At 39.5% G+C, this 18,316-nt stretch overlaps 1 protein-coding gene across 10 annotated transcripts in view; it reads right to left on the reverse strand.

Annotated features, from left to right (window-relative positions):
• CNTLN (centlein) overlaps nucleotides 1-6,638 on the reverse strand; it is a 330,872-nt gene extending 324,234 nt beyond the window's left edge. For 6 of the 10 annotated variants that reach the window (XM_033858063.2, XM_073806097.1, XM_073806096.1 and 3 more), the window contains exon 1: nucleotides 6,230-6,637. In XM_033858063.2, the coding sequence (XP_033713954.1) occupies nucleotides 6,230-6,589 (360 nt within the window). In that variant the 5' untranslated portion in view covers nucleotides 6,590-6,637. Of the gene's footprint in view, nucleotides 1-6,229 lie in introns of all 10 variants that reach the window. The other 4 variants (XM_019934875.3, XM_033858062.2, XM_019934873.3 and 1 more) reach the window with 1 other exon arrangement.
• Between the last annotated feature and the right edge of the window lie 11,678 nt (nucleotides 6,639-18,316).

Raw genomic sequence — 18,316 nt, forward strand, 5'->3', positions numbered from 1 at the left:
ACTATAGATCAATGGAACAGGACAGAAAATCCAAAGATAAACCCATGCACATATGGTCACCTTATTTTTGATAAAGAAGGCAAGAATATACAGTGGAGAATAGACAGCCTCTTTAATAAGTGGTGCTGGGGAAAATGGCTAGATACATGCAGAAGAATGAAATTAGAATACTTCCTAACACCATACACAAAAATAAACTCAAAATGGATTAAAGACCTAAATGTAAGGCCACACACTATAAAACTCTTAGAGAAAAACATAGGCAGAACACTCTATGACATAAATCACAGCAAGATCTTTTTTGACCCACCTCCTAGAGAAATGGAAATAAAAACAAAAATAAACAAATGGGACCTAATGAAACTTCAAAGCTTTTGCACAGCAAAGGAAACCATAAACAAGACGAAAAGACAACCCTCAGAATGGGAGAAAATATTTGCAAATGAAGCAACTGACAAAACAATTAATCTCCAAAATATAAAGGCAGGTCATGCAGCTCAATATCAAAAAAACAAACAACCCAATCCAAAGATGGGCAGAAGACCTAAATAGACTTTTCTCCAAAGAAGATATAGAGATTGCCAACAACCACATGAAAGGATGCTGAACATCACTAATCATTAGAGGAATGCAAATCAAAACTACAATGAGGTATCACCTCACACCAGTCAGAATGGCCATCATCAAAAAATCTACAAACAATAAATGCTAGAGAGAGTGTGGAGAAAAGGGAACCCTCTTGCACTGTTGGTGGGAATGTAAATTGATACAGCCACTATGGAGAACAGTATGGAGGTTCCTTAAAAAACTAAAAATAGAACTACCATATGACCCAGCAATCCCCCTACTGGGCATGTACCCTGAGAAAACCATAATTCAAAAAGAGTCATGTACCACAATGTTCACTGTAGCTCTATTTACAATAGCCAGGACATGGAAGCAATCTAAGTGTCCATCAACAGATGAATGGATAAAGAAGATGTGGCACATATACACAATGGAATATCAGCCATAAAAAGAAACAAAACTGAGTTATTTGTAGTGAAGTGGATGGAGCCAGAGTCTGTCATACAGTGTGAAGTAAGTCAGAAAGAGAAAAACAAATACCATATGCTAACACATATATAAGGAATCTAAAAAAAAAAAAAGGGGGGGCTTCCCTGGTGGCGCAGTGGTTGAGAGTCCGCCTGCCGATGCAGGGGACATGGGCTCGTGCCCCGGTCCGGGAGGATCCCACATGCCGCGGAGCGGCTGGACCCGTGAGCCATGGCCGCGGAGCCTGTGCGTCCAGAGCCTGTGCTCCGCAACGGGAGAGGCCACAGCAGTGAGAGGCCCGTGTACCGCAAAAAAAAAAAAAAAAAAGGTTCTGAAGAACCTAGGGGCAGGATAGGAATAAAGACGCAGATGTAGAGAATAAACTTGAGGACACAGGGAGGGGGAAGGGCAAGCTGGGACGAAGTGAGACAGTGGCATGGACATATATACACTACCAAATGTAAAATAGATAGCTAGTGAGAAGGAGCCACATAGCACAGGGAGATCAGCTCAGTGCTTTGTGTCCACCGAGAAGGGTACTATAGGGAGGGTGGGAGGGAGACGCAAGAGGGAGGGGATATGGGGATATATGTATACATATAGCTGATTCACTTTGTTATACAGCAGAAAGTAACACACCATTGTAAAGCAATTATACTCCAATAAAGATGTTTAAAAAAAATAGAAAAAAAAAATAGTAAAGAGTCACATGTATTTTTCACCTCAACTCCTCTACCTAAAATACTAAGAAAGGTTAACAAAAGTAAAAACTTAAAAAAAAGTAGGTTTTCAACATTTACAAAATAACTGAGTTACTCCAGCTTAACTAAGTGTGACTTACTAATAAAGGACTTAGCTCTAATACAGTTAGAAGGACAAAGTAAGAAATCAATAAATATCTGATGAAAAAAATCTTTACATACTAATTTATACATTTTTTTCTCTTTCTTTTTGCTATTGTTATGGTTAATGGTTATTTCACATCTCCTCTTTAATCCCCACCAAGGAGAAAGTAACAACAAACTCTCCTTAAATTGTTTTTATCATAGAGGCCAGAAAAAAAAGCAACCAGAAGAAAAGACTCCTCCAGAAACAGTCTATTGTTAATTTATAACTACAATTTATACCCAGAAGTCACTAGGGGGAGACCTTTCTAATTTCCAAATTTCTCTATTAAACTTCAGTTATTAATTTCTTTTGTTATTAATTTATGATCAGCAATGGTATTCAGATTTTGTCACCTAAAAATACTCAAATGTATAAGTGATACTTGACTTGAGAAAAAGAAGTAAGTTCTTTTGTGAGCAATAAAATGCTACAAATGGATTGTGGGACTATTGTACAATATGTATTAGTTTTTGTAAGTTTTTTAGTTATTTAAATGCTATATAATCTTCAATGTGGATTATACCTCTAATTATTAAAAAGACGCTCCTTCATATACAAAAAAAAAAAGCCCCCAAAAAACACAAAACTAGTTTCCAAACTATTCCACACATTATTAAAACAAGGAAACTAACTACTACCAACCATATTATCTTTATATTTTCCTTTCCTTTGGGCATTTAAAATGTTCTTTTCAAAAATTAAAAGTAAAAATCCTTAAATATTACTCATTATAAAATGCCTTATTCTTACTACAAAACTTCCACACAGAATCAAGTAATTTAAAATATAAATTTAAAAATACTACTCCTTCTCACAAAGTTTATTAAACTCAGCCAATGAGAGCTGACTAAATGCCCGAAGATTTGGGTCTGAGTTATCTTAGCAGTGGATTGGCTTTGACTTTCACTTATCAACATGGAAATAAATATCAACTTTACAGACACAGATAAACAAAATTATCTTTTTCACTGGGTACCTACTCTCCCACCACCTAGTTTAGTATATGCCAACATAATAGGCCCTCGATTGACCTCTACTGCACGAATGAATTCAACAAACATATAAAAACTATTTTCTATATTTAAACAAATTAATTTCCTACCAGAACTCAAAGAAAACAATGGAAAGAGTTTAATTACAAAGTATGGCACAAACTAGCCACTCACTAAATTATATTATGAAAAATAACTGTACAAAAAGAGTCATCTATTAGAATACAGCTCCTAACAACAGTGAGAATTCTAATTATACAACATGTTCTCAATTTTTTTTTCTTTTTTTGACCGTGCTGCACCGCATGCAGGATCTTAGTTTTCTCACCAGGGATCAAACCTGCACCCCCTGCAGTGGAAGCGTGGAGTCTTAACCACTGGACCGCCAGGGAAATCCCCCAATTTTGTTTTTTCTTTGTGAATGACTGGACAAGGTTTCAACACACCTAAATGTCTACTAAAAAATGTAACTGGTTGATTTCTGTAGTTATATACTCTTAATTCCAACATCACATACATCATGAAAGTTAATTTCATCATGAAAGTTGGAGTAATACACATATATTTCATTTAAACGCCATAATATATCTTTACCTGAAATTGGTATATAGGTTTAGTAAATATTTTTGGCTGTGACTAAAAAGAGAAATATGGTTTGAGATATACATAAATTTGTGTGTGTGTGTACACCTGTATGTGTGTCTATACATATATACATTACACATACATAACTTTTTCTTATCTGATATTCTATAAGTGGTAAAAAATGTGCACATACACATACCCACAACCCCATTCTTGGTCACAAATAGACCACAATCTTGAAATACAAAATCAAAATTAAGAGTATGGTGAAGTTAGGTTCTAAATCAGTGAATAAAGCACGACTGTCATGAACCTGAAATTGATCTTTGGAGTACCTTTGAAAGTTCCTTAGAAAATGCTAGATTTGGAAGCTAACCTATTCTCAGTAAATCCAATATGGACAACTTTTCTTCCCACACTGAAATCAACCACTTTTTCTTCATCTAAGTATGTGTATGTTGCTTGCTAACCTGGGGCCATATGAAAAAAAGTTTAAATATCACAATCACATAGAGTAGGATGAGATACTCATATTAAGAGAAACAGTTGAAACAGATTGTTTTCTATTACATGCTTATTCTGAGTCATTCCAATGGACTGGAATGGTACATGGAATCACTTTCTTTTTCTTCACCAAGCACATATAATTGAATTCCTGTAAGTTAAACGTGGGGAGAAAACCAACTAATTTAAATGAAGCTGCAACTTATGACCAGAGACTAATTAATTAGTGGGGTTCTTTTTCCCAAAGTGTGCATTTTGCCCATTACTGGGCTGTGAAATTAATTTAGTAGATATTAGCAGCACTTTCTTAAATAATAGATTTTAAAAGAAAACATCAGAGTTCAGGACACACAGGGTAAATATTCTTTCTGAAATTATATGCATGTGTATGTGTGTCTACTTACTAGGTTGACGTAAAATGAATTTCTTATCTTGGGTACAATTTTTGAGAGCTGTGGAAAACACAGGGGTTAATACTATGTGTTCTTGGGTACTGTGATTTCTAGCTTAATATATAAGTGGAAGAACTAATTTTAAAAATGTAAAAGTGAATGTTTAATTACTTAAATGCTTTTTATAAAACAATTCAATTATTATGTCTCCCAAATTTCCCCAAAAGCAGGAGTATGATTTGACTGAAGTTTTATGGTATGGGATAGTGCCAACCTCATCTCACATTACTGGAATGCCTATGATCATCTAACAGTGTCAGTACTATAAAATCTCAAGAACCATTGTTCTAGGCTACCTATGACCATCTCAATTCTTACATCTTCCGTAGTTCCATTTTGAAAGAATATAATAGTTAAAGGATTGGGGGAAGAGGGTCATTGGGCTGTTTCCAACAGACTGATTTCTTAATCAAGTCAGTCACAAAACTAAACATCTTAGTTCCTTATCCAGCTCAGGGCATAACTATGGTAAATACAGAGTAAGGGGTAGCGGAGAAAGGGTGTAGAAGATATGGGCAAACAGCATCTTAGATTAGGACTTGCCAAAGTAACAAAGCCCTTTATCATGGATTCACATCTTTAAACTACCCAAAGGTGAAGACTGAGATGACAAAACGCTTTAAATTCCTTGGTGTCTTTTATTTATCCCTTTGCTCCTTACCCAGTGAAGAATAGAGAATGGAAAGTCAAAAGGAGGCAGTCACATAATACCTCCTCAACTTGTTTAAGCAAAGACATATTCAATTTGAACAAGACTACTGTGTTTTTACATCCTTGACTCAATCAGTAAAATCCTGCAAAAGAATCCAATAGAATTATGAGAATGAAATTCAGGAATTTTTATTAATCTAAACTTATGATATTGTTTATAAAGTTACCTTGTTGTTTAGCAGTTCTTAATTGGTTCTGTCTTGAAGACAGAGTGACTCAAAGATCTACTGTTGAGTGAATTCCGAACATTTAGTCACCCAACCCTGTTAAAGGTTCTGGTAAATTCGGAGAAGAGATGGTGGTAAGGATGCAAAACTATAAAGGAAAATCAAATCTTTCTGAACATGAGTAGTCAAGCCATCTTTGGTATATACGAATAACAGGAAAGTAATGTTAAAGCAATTGATTTCGTAAATGCTTTTCCCAGGCAAGATGAAAATGAGATTTCTCTCTCCAGAAGTATGGAATTAACTTAGTTGGTTAATAAATATTAAGCATCATCTACTGTGAATGAAAATGCCCAGCCTGAGACTCCCTAAAAATTATTGGTCTGTTTTAACAACTTAAGTTTTACTTAAGAACAAGGGCAAGTGTGGGTTTGACAATTAAAAACAGGCTCCTTCATCCATGGGTTTTATTTCAATAAGAGTGTTTCCACTTTCCCATTCCACATTTCAACTCAGGGATTGCACTCCTGCTGCACCAAGTACCACTACAGTCACGACACAGACCTTGGGCTTGGGGGCGGTAGGGGTGCGACTGCGCGTTTTGGTGGGATCCAAGTGAGGTCAACCAAACCCAGGGCGCCTTGGCCGACCCTGCCCGCCCACTGTCCGGAGAAGGGCGGGAGCCCGAGGTCGGCGAGCCGGACGAGGCCGCCTCCCTCAGCCCAGAGCTGCGGGCCAGGCTGGGTGTGGGAGCCGGCACCGGGCGCCTCCGGGCGGAGGTGGGTGGGTCCCAAACCCGCGCAGCTAGGCAGCCGAAGGCAGAAGGAGACGGGCGCATTTCCCCACCGGCCCCGGCCCGGCTGTGGAGGGGAAAGACCGGCGGCCACCTCGATACCTGACACAGGGCCAGCTCCTCCTTTACGCTGCTCAGCTCTTCCTCCAGCAGCTGCGTCCGGGTCACCATCGCCTCCTCTACCGAGATGCCCTCTAGTCGCATGGACCCCATGGGCGCGCTGTGGAGGGGAGCCTGAGCCGCAGCTGTCCGCCCTGGCCCTCGCTGGCCCTCTGACCCTTCTTCGCCCCGCCGGGGTAAATCGCTTTTGTCCATGACGCCCTCCCGCGCTGCGCCCGCAAGACCCGAAGTGTCGCTTAGCACTTCGTGTGCCACAGCTCCCAGCCCAACACGTGGGGACCCGGGCCCCAACTGTCGCGCGGCGGGCGGAGGGAGCTGTGAGGGCCGCAAGCGCGCCGCCATGGCCGCGGCTACTAACGGGTCAAGTTCCCTCTAGGAAACTCCTCCTCCCCTTCCCCATCCGAGCAAGCCCGAAGCTCCGAGCTGCGCATGCGCCCGACTTTTCCCGCCTTGGCGCGCGGCGTTTCGCGCTCGCGGGTCCTGGCTGGCTTCCCACGGGCCGCGCGCCCGGCGTGAGCGTTAGCGGCGCACGCGCCGTGGCCCGAAGAGTCAGGCGGCTCCGCCCCGCGCACTATCCCCGCTTGCCCTGGTCAGTCTTTAACCTGCAACGTCACGGCTTCCCGCACGCCTAAAATCCTACCTGCTGCTTTGCGCCTAGCTTACATCCCACTTCTTAAAGCCTTCCTTGACAAGCCCCTACCCCCAAATGATCCCTAACTGTGAATTCCTCTGCCTTCAAGGCCCCTGCCAACTCGTTTGTCACGTTTCATTGACCGCCCTGTAGTGTTAGTTATAGGGCTAATCCCTCCAGCGCTGTTGTAAACTCCTTGAGGATCAGGGAATAAGTTTTACACTTAAGTGTTTTCTTCAAACCCTTTAGCAAAACTGCTTGACGTACAGCTGACAACCAACTGACTGATGTCGAGGAGATGTGGAAAGCCTTGGGCTGAGCTGGAACTAGCGGGCAGGTTTCCCATTTGAATTATGATCTTTTGTGCACCCTTTGTCTTTTGCAAGAGTCAGGACTTCCTTTGAGTTTTATGTCAGCTTCTTTACGCAGTTGGCTGCGTATCAGAGTGAGTGTGACCCGCATTCCCACAGTTTGGATCCTTGGACTAATTTGAAGCCAGTAATTTGGAGCGTGGTTAAAGAAACAAGACCAACTCTCTTTATTGTTCATCCTCTCTTTTTCTTCTTTTTTCCTTCCTCCCTTCCGGCTTTGTTTATAAACTTTGAATAACCTCTTTTTCTGTCATTAAAACACGTCCTACTCGTGATGAGTTTAGTAAGGAGATGCGCTTGAGCTAGCACTCGAGTTCTACCGAAAGCTAGATCGCTGTCCTCTGCGGAAAAGGTTCCAGAGTACTTGGAGAGCTGAGATGGGTTAAGGAGGACTGTGGAAATAGGGAGGTGACCGTTTTAACTGATGACCTCTTCATTTAATCAAAATTACCGCTTTGTGCCAGAATCTAGTCAGCACATCAAAAGACACCCTCCCTAGGGGATATGGGGATATATGTATACATATAGATGATTCACTTTGTTATACAGCGGAAACTAACACAACATTGAAAAGCAGTTATACTCCAATAAAGATGTTTAAAAAAACAAAAGACACTCTCCCAGTCAGAATTCTGCTGAGGCAGGATGATTGTGCTTTCTTCCCACTGAAGGTGAATATTTAATAAAATTTATAAAAGGATTACACTAGAAAAAGTACATATAAGCCTGTCTTAAAAGTAGCTACCATATTGAACATTTACTATATGCTGAGTCCAGTGATAACTACTTTTCATATATGTACTCATTCAATTCTCACAACATGAGGGTAAAATAGATGTTATTATCCCCATTTTACTAGTGAGAAAACTGAGATTTAAAAAATTACTCTACCTTGTCTGAAGTCCCACATCTGGTATTAAAGCTAGAATACAGATCCACTTAACTCTAAAACCCATCCTTTGATTCCTACCCTTACTCCATACCTGTCACTTGAAATACAGCATTAGGTCTGATAGCACATGAGACTTTGTTGGGTTTAAGACTATGGGAATTCTAATCACATGACTCACATATTTGGCATGAAATCAATGCGAATGTACATTTTCAATGGCTATTTGGTACTCACTCAGAGGGTATCATTTCATCTAAAATGAAAAATAAATAGAAAAATTCTTTTGAAAAGTAGTGGAGTCTCTTCTATTATGCACAATGGATAAATAAACATATTTGAAAAGAAGGATATATCTGAATCTATGACTAGGTAGACAATTTTTTTTAATTTTTTTTGGTGCTAAAATACACACAACACAAAATTTACCATTATAGCCACTTAAGTGGCTGCAAATAAAGAACAATCCAAAGTTGTTAAGTACATTCAAAATGTTAGGCAACAATCACCACTATCTAGTTCCAGAACATTTTCAGCACCCCAAACCAAAAACCCTTACTTATTAAACAGTTACTTTCCATTTCTGCTATCTCCCAAGCCTGCCCCAGGTAACTACCAATCTGCTTTGTATCTATAGTTTTGTCCATTCTGCATATTTCATCTAAATGAAGCCATTCAGCATGTGGCCTTTTATGTCTGGCTCCTTTCACTTAGCATGTTTTCAAGGTTCATTCAATTTTTAGCATCAGTACTTCATTCTTTTTCATAGTTGAATAATATTCCATTTTATGGATATACCACAATTTGTTTATCCATTCATCCATTCATGGCATTTTGGTTGTTTCCACATCTTGCCTATTATGAATAGAGCTACTATGAACATTCGCATACAGGTTATTATTTGAACACCTATTTTCAAATATTTTGTGTATATACCTAGGAGTGAAATTGTTGGGTCATTTGGTAATTCTATGTTTAAGTTACTGAAGAACCGCCTGTTTTCCACAGTAGCTGCCCCATTTACATTCCCACCAGCAATGTATGAGAATTTCAATTTCTCTGCATCCTCACAAACACTTGTCATTTTCCTTTTTTATATTGGTTATACTATTGAGTGGGAAATAGTGTCTCATTGTGGTTTTGATTTGCATTTCCTTAAGGACTAATGACATTTATCATCTTTTCATGTGCTTGTTAGATATTTGTTTATTTCTTTGGAGAAATGTCAATTCAAGTCCTTTGTCCACTTATTAAATGGGTTGTTTGTCTTTTTGTTATTGAGTTGTTAACAGTTCTTTACTGGCAGACAATTTTCAAGAACTGAAACTTGCACATTTTCAGAAACATACATAGGAAGTTCTTTCTTGCATTAGTTACTTGCTAAAATGACAGAAATGTGTGAAACACTGTATATTAACACCTGTAACTCAGAAAGTTAAGTTAAAGATCTGAAATAATACCTAAATAAAAATGTCCAAAACAATCAAGTGTTTCTCCTGTGCAATTTTCTGTTCAAACATTTAAAAGTGATGATTTCTGTTCTTCAGAAATGCATAATAAAGTCTGCTGAGGATGAAGTATATTAAACTACAGAAACACACGATTCTATCTATATCACCATTGTATAGTTGAAATATTGGGAAAAATGAGGGAAATGTGCAAATTAATATGGCATTTAAATTGCATCTCTCACTTTAATTTTAAAAATTTAAATCTAACTTCTATTTAAAAAGAGAAAAATGTGTTAGCACTTTCTCAGCCTTTATGTTTCTTGTTTTTCAGAAAGAATGCCAAATTTTAAGACATGTTTATTTCTCCTTTACCAATTTGGTATACTCTTTATTTGGGCAATGGATTTAATTGTTAAATCTAAAGCCACTATTAGGTATTGGTAAGACATTAAATATCATAGATTTCTTTCATATCATTTTGACATTTATCTCAATTTTAAGGTTCTTGCCATATTCTAGGGATCTAAATCAAGAATAGCCTATTGCCACTCCTTCAACATTAAAAGATAATCCCAGGGCTTCCCTGGTGGCGCAGTGGTTGAGAGTCCTCCTGCCGATGCAGGGGACACGGGTTCGTGCCCTGGTCTGGGAAGATCCCACATGGCGCGGAGCGGCTCGGCCCGTGAGCCATGGCCACTGAGCCTGCGCGTCCGGAGCCTGTGCTCCGCAACAGGAGAGGCCACAGCAGTGAGAGGCCCGCGTACAGCAAAACAAAAATAGATAATCCCACAAACTAGAATGTGCCATTGTGGCACTTGAATCAGCAGTAGACATATCATGTCAGTCTACTGTGGACAAACTGCAATCCAGGAGTTAAGAGTAAACCAAGAAAATTGTTTTGTACTTGTAATTACTGTTGGCCTTTGTATCCATGGGTTCCACACTGCAGATTCAACCAAACATGGATCAAAACTATTCAGAAAAAAAATTTGAGAAAATTCCAAAGAGAAAAACTTGAATTTGCCACATGCCAGCAACGATTTACATAGCATCTACATTGTATTAGGCATTACAAGTAATCTAGAAATGATTTAAAGTATACAGGAGTATGTGCATAGGTTATATGCAATACAACTTTATTTAATACAAAGAATTTGAGCACCAGAGGATTTTGGTATCCAGGGGGGTCCTGGAACCAATCCCTCAAGGATACTGAAGGAAGACTGTAACACAATTCTGTTCGAGTGATGCCTGGCAACTATTGATCAGTCCTGAGAGTGTTCTAGGTCAAGATCATAGGTATCTAAGGATGGCATCATCAGTTCCAGTTGTCCCACGTGATTTTCCTGCAGTTCAAAAAGGATGACCTTACAGAGCTACAACAACAGAACTTCATCTTCCATTTTCATCTTCAATGATTACATAACAGTCCAAAACTGTTTAAATAACTGTCTTTTCTTTCCTTACTAATAGGCTTTTCTAAAATTATCTCCATTAAGTCCTAACTCTCAGTGTGGGTGTTGTTCTAGAGAAAAAAATAAGCCATGTGCTGTTCTTCTGAGTAACTGTTATCAGCTTACTTAGCTAGGTGAAGTTTGGAATACAATCCCAAATTCCCTGAGGAGTTCCACTGATTCAATACACAAGGTTTCACAGTTTAGGCTCTTTGTTTTAACACATGGCTAGAATGAGACAACACTATTTTTTTCAGCTTTCTCATCTGTATTTCAGTTTCCTCTTCCCTAAGAGAGGCAATGATAGAACCATGGTCCTTGGTATTTTATGTGGATTTTCTTTACCCTCAAGGCAATATTGAAAAAGTACTCCAACTCTTCCACCTATTTTTCTTCTCTGCCTTCACCCCAAACATGAAGGCCTTCTTCTTCCATTGCCAGTGATCTGGTTTAACATCTCTGTCTTGATGATGCTTATCTATTCCCTATAACAGTGTTCATACACTATCATAGCATATAGGCATACGTGCATACACTCACACACACACAGTGGCATTTTGCCTTTTGTTATACTGTGATTTATAATAAGAAATACATATTTGGTTTTTGTCCCCATCCCCGTTTCTGGCACAGAGCACGTAAAACCCTTGTAATTTCCTAAATGTGTCTTTTCACGTTAATGAGTTGACTTTTGGAAAGAACCTAAGGATGGAGGCTGGCTGCCATGGGGAGCCAACCAATCATGTGAATAGAGGGTTGGAATTTCCAGGCTCTGATTCTCTTCCTGCTTGGCAAGCTGATCAGAGTCCCAGTAGGAAGTTGATGGCAACTCACATAGAGTAATTTGAGGACCAGTTAAAATACAGACTAATTACAAAGGTAAGGGTAGGATCTAGAGATAGCACAAAGGGTAGTGTCGTACCTCAATGCTAATCAAAGGGCGGGAGATTTTATCACCCTAAACTTGAAAGGGTGAGGGGAATGAGCAGCTATTGGAACGAGGAGACAGAAAGGGCTGTGTACAGAGAGCTGCGTGGTGAAAGACACAGACTCAAGAGACAGGAAGCCAGGGGAACAAATACTCAAACGTCACTCTCTTCCCTCAGGCCCATCTCCTCCCATGCTCCCTACTGGCTGAACTCAACCAGTTTTTACATGGCAGCCCAGCAGGACACAGAGCAGGGCGAAAAAAACATCAAGAGACAAGGTGGAGAGGCAAACAGAAGGTGTCCAGCCCAAGAGGCCAATGTAGTCTAATAAGCAACACCTGGAACAGAGTGTAAATAGCATCTTGTTATACCCAATAAATGAGTTAAAGTAACAACCCTTGTGTTGTTCACATGGCAGCTGGTTGGATGTTACTCTAACTTACAAGTCCATAAAGGAGGAAAAGGGAAATCACATAAAGAAGAGGGAACAGAATCTAGGCAAGAGTTAGATAAAGAGTACAGGGCTGGGACATCCCTGGTGGAGCAGTGGTTAAGAATCTGCCTACCAATGCAGGGGACCCGGGTTCGGTCCCTGGTCTGGGAAGATCCCACATGCCATGGAACAACTAAGCCTGGGCACCACAGCTACTGAGCCTGCACTCTAGAGCCCATGAGCCACAACTACTGAGCCCGCGTGCTGCAACTACTGAAGCCTGTGCGCCTAGAGCCCATGCTCCGCAACAAGAGAAGCCATCACAGTAAGCCCACGCATCGCAAGGAAGACCCAACGCAGCCAAAAACTAAATAAATCTTAAGGAAAAAAAAAGAAAAAGTACAGGGCTTGTGAACAGACAAGCATCAATGCATGTGCTTTCTTTTACTGACTTCACATTCTGCATTAAAACTTGGTTTCCAGAAGTTTTAGGCCACTTCATCTAATGGGGGGGGGAATCCCCCAAGATATTATTTTTCAGTTTTCATTTTGCATCTATTTTACATTTTGCATCCATAATTTTATTATTCTCACATTTAGAACATTTAGAAGGCAGAAGATAACTCTCTTTTTTCTGTACCTCTCATGACACCTATCACAACGCCCTTACAAAGGAAGCACTTGAGAAATGTCTCTCAACTAGCTCCCTATAAGCCAAAGAAAGTCTTGTCTTCAGCAATTACCAGACGTTCCTTATGGTTGTTAATTATATCTCACATTAGTGGGGCATTGCTTTGCTATGAACAGGAAATATTTTTATGGGTAACTTATCAAGATTAAAATAAGATATAAATAGATCACATGCATGCTAACTACTACTGGGGAAAAATGAGACTGTTAAATTAATAAAATGGTTCCTGTGCTGCCAACATTTTTTCCCCCAAATCATGCTTCCTGATATAGCAAAATTCCGTGGGATAATAAAGGGAAGAAAGAGAGAAAATGAAATTAAATTTGGGGGACCCTTGCCAGACACTGTTCATTCATTCCTTCATTTTTTCAACAAATACTTACTGAAACTGCTAGGGATATAGCAGTGAATAGTCACGATCCTGGCTTTTATGGACTTTATATTCTAGTAGGAGAAAATACATCATAAACAAGTAACTATACTTGTTAATTAGTGAAAAGTTATGTAAACAGAAATAAAGCAAGGAAAGGGAAGAATGAGTGAAGGCAGTGGTTGAGCCCCATTTTAGGCAGAGTGGTCAGGGAAAGCATTTCCAACAAGGAACGTTTAAGCAAATGATAGTTCCTTCGATTGAGTAGGAAGCACACCAAGCACATATCTGGGAGGTTATCGGACAACAGAGAAAGTGAAAGTAGGAATAAAAAGCAAAAGCTTATGAGTAAAATCCAAATACTGCTGTGCTTCATAGGTTGACACATCCATATAAACTATTTCCCAGGAAATGTCTGTTATCCCAAAGAAGCCCATTCCCAAGTAGATTAAAGTATCTACATGGCTAGGGAACAAGTTTTGTGATCCATAAGTAAACTCCAAGTTTGAAGTGGTTTTTATAAGGCATTTGTTAAGAGCCACAAAGGGACCCTGATCTCCCCAGAAACATTTCTTAAAGAAATCATTTGAAAAGGAATCATACTAAAAGATATTAATGGAGTAACAAATGAGCTGATTTGGAGTTTAAAGAAAAGGGAACAATAGTTAATAACAGCTTTTCCCATGCTGGCTTTAGGTTAGAATCAACTAAAGGATCTTTTCAAATAATAATACCTGTGTCCCATCCCCAGAGATTCTGATTTAATGGCTGTGGTGTGGGGCCCAGGTGTTGTTATTTTTTTTAAAGCTCCCCAAGTGAGTCTAATATGCAGCTGATTGAGAATCAATCTGGTTTGAAAAAAAGAACATAAGTTAAGCTGTTAAAATTTTTTTTTTTAAATCATGCCACGCATTGCTTCTGGAATGCAAAATATATCTCACAATGATCTAATTAGTGAGTCAAATTATGTATGGAGTACTACCTATTATGCACTACAGGCTTAGCATGGGAGATACAGAAGGGAAAAGGTAAACCAATCCCTACATTTGTGGAATTCAAAATGGGGAAAGGCAATGACAAAAACGTAAACAACTTTAAAAGCAACAACAACAAGATAGAGAGTGCAATAAGTGTTAGAAAGGAAAGAAAGTGTGATGAGACAGAGGGTATCTGGGTAGGGACTACTTTTTTAGGTTGACTACGAAAGCCCTCTCTGAGAGGTATAATTTAAGCAGAAACCTGAAAGATGAGAAGAAAACAACGATTTAGAAAGTTTGGAGTGTGAATGGCAAATGCAAAGCCCTGAGGACCAAAGTTGCTTGGTGTGTTCTAAAACCAGAGACGACACAACTATGACAGGAGTTAGAGTGAAAAGATATGTGGTGTAAGATGAAGAAAGGAATTTGAATTTTGTTCTAAGACCTCAAGGATTTTAAAGCAGAGGACAGATGTGAATTCACTATATTAATAAAAGACCACTCTGGGGACTTCCCTGGCCATCCAGTGGTTAAAATTTTGCCTTCCAGTGCAGGGGGGTTGGTTTGGTCACTGGTCAGGGAGCTAAGATCCCACATCCTCGGGGTCAAGAAACCAAAACATAAAGCAGAAGCAATATTGTAACAAATTCAATAAAGACTATAAAAATGGTCCACATCAAAAAAACTTTTTTTTTGAGCCCTCCACTGAGAACTGCTGGTTAGACTTGATGGCTTAGAAATGACTTTTCTCCAGATTAAATCCACATGGCTGACAGGGTCTTGGTGCTCCGGCCGGATGTCAGGCCTGAGCCTCTGAGGTGGGAGAGCTGAGTTCAGGACACTGGTCCACCAGAGACCTCCTGGTCCCACGTAATATCAATGGGCGAGAGCTCTCCCAGAGATCTCCATCTCAACGCTAAGACCCAGCTCCACTCACCGACCAGCAAGCTCCAGTGCTGGACACCCCATGCCAAACAACTAGCAAGACAGGAACACAACCCCACCCATTAGCAGAGAGGCTGCCTAAAATCATACTAAGTTCACAGACACCCCAAAACACACCACCAGATGTCATCCTGCCCACAAGAAAGACAAGATCCAGCCTCAGCCACCAGAACATAGGCACCATTCCCCTCCACCAGGAAGCCTACACAACCCACTGAACCAACCTTATCCACTGGGAGCAGAGACCAAAAACAACGGGCACTACGAACATGCAGCCTGCAAAAAGGAGACCCCAAACACAGTAAGTTAAGCAAAAGAGAAGACAGAGAAATACTCCACAGATAAAGAAGCAAAGTAAAAACCCATCAGATGAAACAAATGAAGAGGAAATAGGCAGTGTACCTAAAAAAGAATTCAGAAAAATGATAGTAAAGATGATCCAAAATCTTGGAAATAGAATGGAGAAAATGCAAGAAACATTTAACAAGGACCTAGAAGAACTAAAGAGCAAACAAACAATGATGAACAACAGAATACATGAAATTAAAAATTCTGTAGAAGGAATCAATAGCAGAATAACTGAGGCAGAAGGACGGATAAGTGATCTGGAAAATAAAATAGTAGAAATAACTACCGCAAAGAGGAATAAAGAAAAAAGAATGAAAAGAATTGAAGACAGTCTCAGAGACCTCTGGGACAAAATTAAACGCACCAACATTCGAATTATAGGGATCCCAGAAGAAGAAGAGAAAAACAAAGGGACTGAGAAAATATTTGAAGAGATTATAGTTGAAAACTTCCCGAATATGGGAAAAGAAATAGTTAGTCAAATACAGGAGGTGCAGAGAGTCCCATACAGGATAAATCCAAGGAGAAACACACCAAGACACATATTGATCAAACTATGAAAAATTAAATACAAAGAAAAAATATTAAAAGCAGGAAGGGAAAAGCAACAAATAACATACAAGGGAATCCCCATAAGGTTAACAGCTGATCTTTCAGCAGAAACTCTGCAAGCCAGAAGGGAGTGGCAGGACATATTTAAAGTGAGGAAAGGGAAAAACCTACAACCAAGATTACTCTACCCAGCAAGGATCTCATTCAGATTTGACAGAGAAATTAAAACCTTTACAGACAAGCAAAAGCTGAGAGAGTTCAGCACCACCAAACCAGCTTTACAACAAATGCTAAAGGAACTTCTATAGGCAGGAAACACAAGAGAAGAAAAAGACCTACAATAACAAACCCAGTACAATTAAGAAAATGGTAATAGGAACATACATTTCGATAATTACCTTAATTATAAATGGATTAAATGCTCCAAACAAAAGACATACACTGGCTGAACAGATACAAAAACAAGACGTGTATATATGCTCTCTACAAGAGACCCACTTCAGACCTAGGGATACAAACAGACTGAAAGTGAGGGAATGGAAAAAGATATTCCATGCAAATGGAAATCAAAAGAAAGCTGGAGTAACAATTCTCATATCAGACCAAGACAGTATGGTACTGGCACAAATACAGATCAATGGAGCAGGGTAGAAAAACCAGAGATAAACCTACACATACATGGTCACCTTATCTTTGATAAAAGAGGCAAGAATATACAATGGAGAAAAGACAGCTTCTTCAATAAGTAGTGCTGGGAAAACTGGACAGCTACATGTGAAAGAATGAAATTAGAACACTCCCTAACACCATACACAAAAAGAAACTCAAAATGGATTAAAGACCTAAATGTAAGGCCAGACACTGCAAAACTCTTAGAGGAAAACATAAGCAGACCACTCTATGACATAAATCACAGCAAGATCCTTTTTGACCCACCCACCTCCTAGAGTAACGGAAATAAAAACAAAATTAAACAAATGGGACCTAATGAAACTTAAAAGCTTTTGCACAGCAAAGGAAACCATTAACAAGATGAAAAGACAGCCCTCAGAATGGGAGAAAATATTTGCAAACAAAGCAACTGACAAAGGATTAATCTCCCAAATACACAAGCAGCTCATGCAGCTCAATGTCAGAAAAACAAACAACCCAATCCAAAAATGGGCAGAAGACCTAAGTAGACTTTTCTCCAAAGAAGATATACAGATTGCCAACAAACACATGAAAGGTTGCTCAACATCACTAATTATTAGAGAAATGCAAATCAAAACTATAATGAGGTATCACTTCACACTGCTCAGAATGGCCATGATCAAAAAATCTACAAACAATAAATGCTGGAGAGGGTGTGGATGAAAGGGAACCCTCTTGCACTGTTGGTGCGAATGTAAATTGATACAGTCACTATGGAGAACAGTATGGAGGTTCCTTAAAAAACTAAAAATAGAACTACCATATAACCCCGCAATCCCACTACTGGGCATATATCCAGAGAAAAGCATATTTCAAAAAGAATCATGTACCACAATGTTCATTGCAGCACTATTTACAAGAGCCAGGACATGGAAGCAACCTAAGTGTCCATCGACAGATGAATGGATAAAGAAGATGTGGCACATATATACAATGGAATATTGCTCAGCCATAAAAAGAAATGAAATTGAGTTATTTGTAGTGAGGTGAATGGACCTAGAGTCTGTAATACAGAGTGAAGTAAATCAGAAAGAGAAAAACAAGTACCGTATGCTAACACATGTATATGGAATCTAAAAAAAAAATAATGGTTCTGAAGAACCTAGGAGCAGGACAGGAATAAAGACGCAGACGTGGACAATGGACTTAAGGACACGGAGAGGGGGAAGGGTAAGCTGCGACAAAATGAGAGTGTGCCACTGACATATATACACTACCAAATGTAAAATTGATAGCTAGTGGGAAGCAGCTGCATTGCACAGGGGGATCAGCTCCGTGCTTTGTGACCTCCTAGAAGGGTTGGATAAGGAGGGTGGGAGGGAGACACAAGACGGA

This window comes from Tursiops truncatus, chromosome 6 (assembly GCF_011762595.2).
Source record: "Tursiops truncatus isolate mTurTru1 chromosome 6, mTurTru1.mat.Y, whole genome shotgun sequence".
NCBI classification, from domain to species: domain Eukaryota; kingdom Metazoa; phylum Chordata; class Mammalia; order Artiodactyla; family Delphinidae; genus Tursiops; species Tursiops truncatus.